The sequence below is a fragment of the Salvia splendens genome, chromosome 15 (genome assembly GCF_004379255.2).
Source record: "Salvia splendens isolate huo1 chromosome 15, SspV2, whole genome shotgun sequence".
NCBI lineage: Eukaryota > Viridiplantae > Streptophyta > Magnoliopsida > Lamiales > Lamiaceae > Salvia > Salvia splendens.
In genome coordinates this window covers 29,437,905-29,448,975 of record NC_056046.1, presented here as the reverse complement: position 1 = coordinate 29,448,975, position 11,071 = coordinate 29,437,905, and the positions used below count along the sequence as shown (strand labels likewise).

At 41.3% G+C, this 11,071-nt stretch overlaps 1 protein-coding gene across 1 annotated transcript; it reads right to left on the bottom strand.

Moving 5' to 3' along the window:
* Positions 1 to 213: 213 nt before the first annotated feature.
* Positions 214 to 1,623, bottom strand: LOC121766988. The gene has a single exon (XM_042163210.1). It carries the CDS (start codon positions 1,621 to 1,623, stop codon positions 214 to 216), a length of 1,410 nt encoding a protein of 469 aa, XP_042019144.1.
* Between the last annotated feature and the right edge of the window lie 9,448 nt (positions 1,624 to 11,071).

Below are 11,071 nucleotides of genomic sequence, written 5' to 3'. Positions count from 1 at the left end.
TCGGTTACCAGTCTCGTCGGCACCAACTCATTTTTATCATTCTTCACCACTTGAATTCCTGACTTCTTTGGTACCATGTGGACTGGGCTGACCTATTTGCTGTCAGGAATAAATGATCCCCAGGGCTAGTAGCTTCAGCACTTCCTTCAGTACCTCCTCCCTCATGTTGGGGTTCAACTTCCTTTGATTTTCCTGTAAGCCTTGGCACCCTCTTCAAGGCGAATGTGGTGCATACACATGTCTGGGGCTGATCCCCACCAAATTTGACAGTGTCCAGCCTATGGCTTTTTGATTCCTCCTTAACACTCCCAGCAGCCCTTCTTCTTGATCCTTAGTCAGTCGGCTGTTGATAATTACAGAGAATGTCTCGTTATCTCCCAGATAGACGTACTTCAAACCTGAGGGTAAATTCTTCAACTCTTTTTTTGGTGTGATTCCTTCTTGTGGCAGCGGATTTTTCTCCATAAATTTTTCTGTAAGTTTTCCCAAGTCGGGCAACTTTTCAAGGCTGCGCACTCTTTTTAAACTGTTCAGTTGAGCAGAGCCACCTGATCCGGTAGTGTCTGTCCTGTTGCAGAATCCCATGATAGCCATGTTAATTTCTTCATCAGTCATCTCCTGCGTGGCTAATGTTTCGCACCAGTTCGCAACCTCCCTTTCCATAACATCATCTATCTCGGAAGACTCAAGCTGCTCTTTCAAGAGTTCAGTTTCTAGAAACTCATGGACCAAAGGCGTGATCACATCGAGGGAGTTTCGATTCTCCGTATCTAACGGTTTCTTCATGACTTCGTTGATGTTAAATGTAAACTTCTCGCCATGGTAATCAAGACATATCGTGCCATCACAGACATCAATAATAGGCTTTGCTGTCCTCAAGAATGGTCTGCCCAATAGAACTCCACTCGACTCCCCTGTTTCTGACTCATTCATTCTGATCATGTGGAAGTCTGCCGGATATAGAAAATTGTGTACCCTTACGATCACATTCTCCAGAACTCCTTCAGGGTTAATACACGAGCGGTCAGCCCGCTGAATGACTACCTTGGTTTCCACTAACCTAACCCCTGTCAGTTTCTTGTAGACCGAGAACGGTAATACGTTAATTGTGGCTCCCAGATCACACATCGCATGCTCAATATTGATGTTCCCAATGACTATGGGTAACGTAAACATCCTAGGATCAGTCCTCTTCGAAGGAAGTATCTTCTGGATCACAGCTGATACGCTTTCCCCGATCACAATCTTCCCATCAGCCTTTGCCTTTCCAGCTATGAAATCTTTAATAAACCTACTGAAGGGTGGCAACTTGAGTGCTTCCAAGAAAGGAAGATTAATCTCAAGCTTTTTGAAAATCTCAAGGAAATCGGTGGGGTCCTCCTTCTGCCTCTTAGGCTCTCCTCTATACGGGTAGGGCTTGGTGCGCTTGATGGTATGGCTCGTTCCTTCATTCCTCTCAACGCTCTCCTGCCCTACTTTCTTATTACTATTATTTTTGGGTTCCTCATTCGGAAGCACAGGGTCAGAATGATCCGGAGGTGGCTCTTCTTCAACGTCCTTTGGGGCGTTTGTATCCTCTGGTGCGTCGACCATCATCTCACTGCTCTCTTCCAACCTTCCCATGGGTTCAGCATAGTCTCGTCCCGATCATAGAGTGATCTTGCTAATATTAGCTTGATCGGGCATTTTGACCGTAGCGGGGAGGTGTCCATTGTTCCCGCGCAATTCACTCAGCGTAGTTGCTATCTGTGAGATTTGCTTTGTGAGCATTTCCAGGGCTGCTTTATGTTCCGCCTGGGAGTCGTGCAACCTATGCACAATATCATTGTTGGCTTGCATATTTCCTTGCATGTGTTGCTGAGAGTTTAATAGGTCGCCAATCAGTTCCTCTGTTCCCCTAGCTTGTTTACCCATTGATTGATTTGAACTTGCCCCGGGTGGAAATTTCCATGCGGTCCTTGACCTCCCTGCTGCTGCGGGGGTGCGTTAGCATTCTGATTCTGATATCCTCTCTGGTGAGGTGGCACATAAGAGACCATTTGATTATTCTGATTTCTGTTCTGCCAATTGGAGGAATTCCCTTGTCCTCTGTTGTTGTTCCAGTTGTTGCTCCAGTTGTTGTGCCCCTCTTGGTTCCTATTCTGCCATTAAAGTTGTCCATCTTGTAGCTAGCGGCTACGGATAAGTAATAGCAAGGGGCTGCTGATAAGTGTTTACCGGCTGTGGCATCTGGTTCTGATTCTGATCAGACCACCTGAAGTTTGGATGGTCTCTCCATGAGGCATCTCTCTGCTTCCCAGGAATCCAGTTTCCATTGGAGTTATAATGCCCAACAACATTCACTTAAGCCTGAATATCCGGATCTCCTTGCGGTCCATAGTTGGGTTACACCCCCTCCTGGCTCACTACCACATTCACTTTCTCTTGTGGCGGTGAGGAACTGTTCTTCTCTACCGCTGGCAGCAGTGCATTCTCCATCTTTTCCATCCGGGCATCCATCATCTCTTCGACTGTGTCAGCATAGACATTCACCGGTGTCCTTTTCAGGATTGTGGTTCGAGGATTGTAATACGCCCTTTTTGCGTTGATCAGTCTGTCTAGCACCTTCTTGGATTCGCTCACTTTTAGCTTCGAGAAGTCACCCCCACTTGAGGAGTTTACTAGATCTTTACTTTCAGGGGTGAGTCCCTCAGAGAAGGTGTTGTAGATGTCAGCCTCCACCATGCGATTGTTTGGGCATGCGTCGAGTAGAGCCTTATACATTCCCCAATACTCGTTCAAAGTCTCTTCAACATCTTGTCGGACGCCTTGTATTTCCTTCCTCAAGGCGTTCGTCTTAGTGGCAAGGAAAAAATAATCCAAGAACACCTGTCGAAACTCAGGCCAGGTTCTTATGGATCCCGGGGGTAACCTCATGAACCACATGTCAGCCTCTCCTTGCAGTGCGAAAGGAATGGCTCGTAACCGATAATCTTCCTCAGTCGACCCAACTGGTCGTTTTTGGATCCTACAGATCTTGCAGAAATCATTTAGGAAGGCATGTGGGCTCTCCATCTTCCTCCCATAGAAGTTTGGCATAATAGTCAGCACATTATTCTTAATGTTTATGCTTGACTGAGCTGGGGTGACTACAATTGCCTGAGGGAGCTCGCCCTCCACATGGGCATTCAAGGATCCAATCTCTGGATCATCGTCTCCTCTGTCCGCCATATAGAATGGATTCTCTTCTGGTTCGATCTCTTCCTTTATCGGAATAACAAACGGGTGTGTTTCTTCCTCCCCTTCGGAGCTAGATAACGATGGACCTCCTGTGTTCAAATCGGATCTGGTGACGACCGGCACAGACGCTGTTCTTATCCTCCAGTTCTCTTCCATGTCTCTCCAGTTGACGGTTTTGTTCCAGCGTCCAAAGTAAGGGCTCCGGCACATAAGTGTCTCAAACACAAGCACATAAAACGCCATCCATCCCCGGCAACGGCGCCATTTTCAAAAGCTGTCATTTAAGCGAATCCCTTATAACTTTCCGGAAACACAAACCCAAGTGAAAACAGAGAGCAATAGCCCCTGATACGATCATGGAAGCCGTGCGTCAAGGATTTCAACTAAAGCTGGATTCAACCGGAAATCGTCCTATACAAATGATATTCGAAAGCTATGAAACTGCCACCATTGTCTTCCTCTTGAAATCTGCTTCGCGTGGGTATCTTGCACATCCCAATCGGAGTCCGGATGAGGGAGTTATGGCCATTTTACAGAAGTCGCGCAGAGCTCCAAAAGGAACATGCAAAACACCCGACCGGGTGAATCATCCGAGACTTAGATTTTATGGGCCTTTTCTTGGAACTTGGCCTTCAACTATAAATAAGACTTTATCTCATTTTCTTCTTAGAGTTGATTGATGAATTAAGATATCTCCTTTGTGAGTTTTTCCTCTTTTAGGATTGTATCCAATCCCAAATGATGGCCCAAAAGATGGCGGATTTTAGACGTGATCTCCAACAAGATATCCAAGCTTCCGGAGGTCGCACACGAGCCATCCAAAACACTCTACTTGAAGAGTTCAAAACTTGGAAGGAAGGCCACACGTCTAGGACTCCTACTTCTAGGGGCAACCATCTACCTCATGTTGTGACGGAGGAGCATGTTGAAGAAGGAGGGTATGATGAGTGGCATGGGGATGTTGAAGGAGGGAATATGAGAAGTAGGGATGAACATGGGGGCTATTGGAGATTCGGGATGGGGAATGTTGGTCGATGGCCTTTTGGAGGAGGATATGGGGGGAATGAAAGATTTGGGATGGACAACCAATGAGGGAAAGTTGACCTCTATGGGGATAGATTTAGAGGTGACTACGAATCAAGGTACCATGAAGATGGGCTTGATAGGAGAAGTGGTGGGAAACAAGCTCCAAAGTCTCATGGAGAGTGGCATTCTAGGAGGGATAGAGAAAATATTAGCCATAAGGGGTTTGAGAGGCCAATGGAAGAGGAAGTCCCATATAGAGCTCGGTTGAGGCCTACCCATCGACATGGTGGTGTTGACACAAACCAAATGGGTACCCCATCAAGTCATTATACTACATCATCTTCTTTCCATTTCTCACATGAGCCTCTTGTTGTGTATGGAAATGTCTCCTCTTCGATGAGCTTAAGCCAAATTAGTAGAGAAAAAGAACGAGAGAGAGAGAAAAGGCTTGAGAGTGAAAGTGAGTATAAAAAGCCAAGAGAGCGTGATAAAAGACAAGAGTGTGAGGTGCAAAAGTCAAGAGAGTGTGGTGGGGGTGAGAGAAAAGAAAATTATCAAATGAGAGAAAAACCACAAGCATAAGTGAGTAAAGGGTGTTTTTAGATTCTAAGGCCAACCTTAGGTGGGCACCGAATGAGCCTTTACCTCTTGCCCTTGGTGAGGAAAATAAGTTTTTACCCACTAACACTTCTTGTATGTCTTCTTGTGTTGATGGCTTTGTAGTGAGTAAATTTGAAGACATGGAAGCGAAGCATCAAGTGATACATGGATTGGAAACTACGCTCCCGGAGAAGGAACAAGAGGAACGAAGGCAAATGGATGAACTCCTTGCCCAAGGTTCAAGTGCACTATCCTTGTCTCCTTGTGATGTCCCCTTGGATATGATTGTCTTAGAGAAACCTACTTGTGTTGATAAATTTGATATTGATGACTTGTGTGATATGTTGCCCCATGAGCTTGAGTCTTTGCATGCTAAATCTATCTTTGCATCATATGTTGATCCTTTCTTGATAAATCCAAGCATTGGTAGACATGAAATTTCTCTTGTGAAATCTACCTTGAATGTACGAGTCAGTTCCTTTCATACCATGATGCCTAAGCTTTCATTTGTTAGTAATTTTGAGCTTCATGAGGATGTGAATGAGAATAGTAGGATCGAGAGAAGTGACATGGATAGTGACTTTAGAACTTGGTGTTTGCTATTGTAACATCCCAAACTTTTGTGACTTCTTTTTACGTTATTGGAATTTTGGAATTTTGAAACGCTTGATTTTATGTGATTAAGTGCTTTGCGTGAAATAAATTGTCGTGATAATTGTGGAATGATGAGCTCGAGTTTTTATCGTTTTTCCAATGTGGGGAAAGATTAATAGGATCATGCATTTATCCTTTCTCGAGTCGATTCATTGAAATATTCGGCCCTTCCTAATTATTGAAATAATACATCTTTTTGTGGATTTAATTAATTATTTTGGGATATTTATCCAAATTAAATCCAAACCAAATGACCCCTAAGTAGTACTACATGAAATTCGAACTCCATTTTATTTTCCTTGGGAGTGTTCGAAAATCTCCTATAGGAGAAAGAATTTTTTTCATTTGATTTAATTGGTGCTTTATTGACTCCCTTCCTTTGAATTTAATCTAATTAAATCATGTTAAAATTTATTTCTTCATCCAAAGTAAATAGAGAGTTGGGATATTTTCCTTGGCTATTTAGCCTAGCGATTTTCGGCCCTCTCCAATAAAATTTGGGGAATATCCTATTTGCTTCCTAATTGTGGAATCCCTCATTATTCAAATAAATTCCTATTCTATTTAATTGGGGGTGTGAATAATTTTTCTACTACTTCCCTTCCATGTCACACGCCCCATACTATTGTTTTCCTTGTGGGAATTTGAATAATTGTTGCCTATTTTATGGGAGCCTTTTTCCTATAAAGAAATTACCTAACTTAAATCCTATTCTATTTAATTGGGGATTTAAATAAATTCCTTGTACAATTTCTTCTTGAAATTTTTGGCCCCCACCATATTAATTCCTACTTGGAGATTTAATTTATATTTGTTCCCTTGTTTATAGAATATTCACCTTTATTTCCTAAATTATGAATATTCTCTCCAAGTAAATATTGCTATATTTCCTTGTAATTAAATCAGCAAATTTTGACTTCTTTTCCTTCAAAACCACACGCCTACATCTATTTCAATTGTGGGAATTTTTATTTTTTTATATATCTCCCACAACTTAATTAATTCATGAAGTGTGGGATTTTAACCTAGACTATAAATATTAAAAGCATTAACCCTAGCCCCCATTCCCCAAAATTTTCGTCCACTTCATCCTCTCCCCCTCCCACACGGTTTTGTCATCTCTCCCACTCTCCCATCTCCAAAAACCTTCCATTCAAGCTTTGATATTGCATCCGTTGAAGTTATCTTCGAGAACCTCCGACGAATCGCTCCATTCCACGTTTCTACCGATTCGTTTTGTCTAAGGAAGGTATAATCGCACACTTTTCCTCCTCCTTCGCTTTTGAACCATGTTTTGAGTCCTACATGCATGTAGAGAGTGTAGGTTTGATAGATCGCAAGTTTTAACGGGGGGAAATCGTGTGTCGTAAGAACTTGCTTGATTTTTGGCATTTGTTGGTTGAAATCATGTGTGTTGGATCGAAATATGTGGTGATGATATGAGTTTGTATGCAAATATGTGTATGAGTAACGTGTAAGCATGATGATGTGTTTTCGAGCATGAAGAATCGGTGTTTTCGTTGTGGAAATTTAAAAACCCTATTTTCGAATTTGAACCAGAATTCTGTGATGCTCGACCAGTGACTTATGATCTGTTTTCGACCCATCAAACGAACGAATTTTGCTACGAAATTTTTACTGAGTAAACTTCAAGATGTTTTCTGTGTCTCGTGTGAATTTCAGCCTGTTTTATCGAAAAATGATTTTTTAATAAATATTTTAAGTCGACTGCGCAAATCTGCCAGAAACGTGAGTTCTCGTCATGAATGTTTCGTTTTCTGTTTGACGAACCAAATGAACTCCGATTGATGTGATTCTTGAACTATGTTGTGTTAAATTTTCAGCCTTTTTAGGCATCGTATGAATTTATGGTGAATTTTTCAAATGGACTGCACCATACTGTCAGAAATTATATGTTTCGACCAGAGAGTTCAATATGTGATATGACTGAATAAATGTCGTGATTTCGATATGAAAATTTTCATGGATGAACTTGAATGTGTCATCTGTATCGTGACCAAAATTTAGCATGTTTTGAGGTCGGGTAAATTTAAAGTGACTTTTACAAAACGGTCGCGCTTTTCTGCCAGTTTTCTGCCTTGATTAAATGACACTTTTTCTCAAGTTTAAAAGTATTGTGTGATGCATGTATGTCCAAGGAATGTGCTTAAATGTTGAAATCACTTGTGGTAAGTTGAGATGTATGTTGGGTTTGGAAAATTGAGGAAAACATTGAGAGAGAGAGACGATAGGACATGCATAGTAAAATAATGTTGTGTGAGGCTGACTTGTGTTGTCATTGACAAGGGTGTTGTGTATTCGTGAACTCGAGGATCGAGAGTTGCTAAGTTGGGTTGTGAATTACTAAGAGAACGAGGTGGGCTTTCTTTTCAAACCTCTTTATTTTTCCGAAAAATATTATGTGGAGATACAAGGGTGGTTTAACTGTTATGTCATGCCATGGACTGTTTTTGTTATGAGATTGTGTGCCTGATGCCTAGTTCGTATGAGTTTACTCCGTTAGGCTATATGGCTGTATTGTGAAACGAATTCGGGTCCGAGTAGGGCCGTAAACCCTATCGGGCTGTGTACACTGGTGAGATCGTGAGCCGTCCTTGCAAGTCGGCCGGTCTCGTGGGCGAATAGTGTGGCCACACTTTCGTCGCACTGTGGTTGTGATTGTTGGATTAATGTGAAAAGTGGGGAGATTATTTGACTGGCCAGTCTATGAAACATTTTTGTGTTCTCGTGATATTTTCTTTACTGCGTATAAAACTCGAGATCACTGGTATGGATGACATAACTTGATAAATGTTTTCGGCATGAGCCCATTGAGTACAACAAGTACTCAGCCCTGCAATTTCTTTTAAAAATTTTGCAGGTTGAGCGGGATGTTGCGGTGGATGTTGAGCTGGCTAAAGACCCTAGGATACGTTGTGTCGTCATACATAGGCGTGATCCTTGACTCTCTTGAACCTTATTTATCCGCTGCTATGTTTTAATTTTTGTCTTAAGACGTTAAGCTTTTCGTTCTGGTGTTGGAACATGTATGGTGGTGTTAGGTTTTTTAAACATGCATCTACGTTGTCTTTTGAAAATGGATTCTCCGAGATTTAAGTTAAGTGCTTGTGCTACTTTAGTTTTTAGTTATTATTTTTCTTAAGTCTAATTTTTTCCTTTTGTCTTTTTAAGAGTATTTTATCTTATGTCTTTCAAAAAAAATATAACCTTAAAATCTTTAAACTAAGTTGTTTTCCTTTCTTCAAATTAATTAAGTTGTTCTTTTTAAATTATAATCCATGCATGTCGGTCACGATCGTCGCGTTTGTGGTACCCTTTGTATGGGCGGTCGTGACAGCTATGTTTTCAATGCAAGGTGGTTAAACCATTCAATGGGATTGGAGTGTTCTATGGCCGTTTTGTGAAGGATTTCTCCACTCATATGTTTCTTGTTGATGGAGTTGTGATTAATGGCATAAAATTGCATCGTTCTCATATTTGTGGTATTGTTTTAAAATTGTTGGAGCAATTGCGTGGGGGTAATTTGGAAACATTTCTCTTGATATTTGATGTTGCTTCTCACAAGTTTCCTGTGCATGGTATTGTTCTTACTCTACATGTTGTGCATGAAGGTATATGGATGCATTGCCCATATATTTTTGACCATTTCTTGAAATTGTTGAGACATTTGAGTGAGATCCCTTGTAATAGACTTGGTTTGTTGGTTGAGACATCTTCTTGCAAACTTGATGTGAGTTGTGATGAACCTACTCTATGTGTTGAATATGGGCTTGTCAATTTGTGGAGTAGCTCTCATTTGAGCAAGAATGATGTATCAATGACTCCTTATGACCTTTTGTTGCTTAATCTTGAGAATATGAATCTTGTGAATAGACCTTGTTTGGTTACTTTTGAATATACACACTATGACGATCCTTTCTTGTATATGCCTAGTCTTGTTGAGTATGTCAAATCTTTTGTGAAGATGTTCAAGAGTATGGGCATAGCTAGTGTGGGAATGATCGGGCCAAATGGAAACAAAGTGCTCGGGGACTATGTGACTTGGCATGTTAATTGCTTTTATTGCATGTCAATCAAGCCTTTCAATAGAGTTGGGATGTTTTATGGACTATTTGTTAAGAACTTTATATCTAATGGTTTTGTTTGGGACTACATTGTGAATAAATGCCTAGTCTTATGTGCACCCACATCTTGTTCCTATATTGTGAGGATATTTGAGTTTTGGTACGAAGGATATCTTGATGAGTTTGTCTTGTTTCTTTGTGCGCGGGATTTGGACATGAAAGAATTCATGAATTTGTGTTCTCATATTTATTGTGACTTGACCTTGAGCTTGATGGAACATGAATTTGGAGATTCACACAATGCCATTGTAGTTTTGTCTCTTAGAGCCGTTATTAGTCATAATCCTTTTCATCATACTTTGATATTTGATTTGCTCTCGTTCCATTTTATAGGTTTGCGGAATCCGGATTTGAGGGCAAATCCTTTCCAAGAAGGGGAGGATGATATGACCACGAGTACTAGACGTTAAGAGTCTTAACCTCAACGTGAGCCATGGATTGATTGGGGTCTAAGGAAGAGAGTGAAGACATGCCAAGGATTCAATAAAGCTAGAAGGCTGCCCGAGGGTGCGAGGAATAGAGAAGGCTCGGATTTGAGGACAAATCATTTCCAAGAAGGGGAGGATGATACGATCATGGAAACCGTGCGTCAAGGATTTCAACTACAGCTGGATTCAACCGGCAATCGTCCTATCCAAATGATATTCGAAAGCTATGGCCATTTTACAGAAGTCGCCCAGAGCTCCAGAAGGAACAACCGGGCGGGTGTTTTGCACCCTTCAATTCACCGGACCGGGTGAAATGATTCCGAGGTCTAGAGAGAACACTTGGGCGGGTGTTTTGCTCCGTGCAAAACACCCGACCGGGTGAATCATCCGAGACTTAGATTTTATGGGCCTTTTCTTGGAATTTGGCCTTCAACTATAAATAGGACTTTATCTCATTTTCTTCTCAGAGTTGATTGACGAATTAAGATATCTCCTTTGTGAGTTTTTCCTCTTTGAGGATTGTATCCAATTCCTTCCTTGAAGGTTGCTTGTTTCAATTCCATAGATTGATTCAAGTAGAGGTATGCATCAATGGAGTGTATCCATTGAGTAGTGGAGCCAAGGGGTGATAGAGCTAATGAAAATTACCTAGGTTTGTCTCCATCCTTTTGGTTAAGGTCCTATGGTTGTAGCTCTTTTATCTCATCATTATACACATGCTTTTCATTTCTAATCTACCATCCTTTCTTGTTTGATTCAATTTTTGTGGTTGGATCTCTTTTTATCTTTGGGGTTTATTGTTAGATTGAAAATCAATCTCACAAAAATATCTAGATCAAGCATCATTAATGGGTAATTTCTTGGGTGATGGATCTTAAATTACATGGATCCACATCAACCCCTCATAGCTTTTATGTTCCAGATTGAAACACGGGATGCCTTTCAAAGCCTTAACCCGCACTACTATCGTCTTAGTAGATGGAAGTTAAGGGTCGAATC

Excerpts from the sequence above, each read along its gene's own strand:
- LOC121766988 (XM_042163210.1), bottom strand. The coding sequence starts at position 1,623 with ATGGGAAGGTTGGAAGAGAGCAGTGAGATGATGGTCGACGCACCAGAG.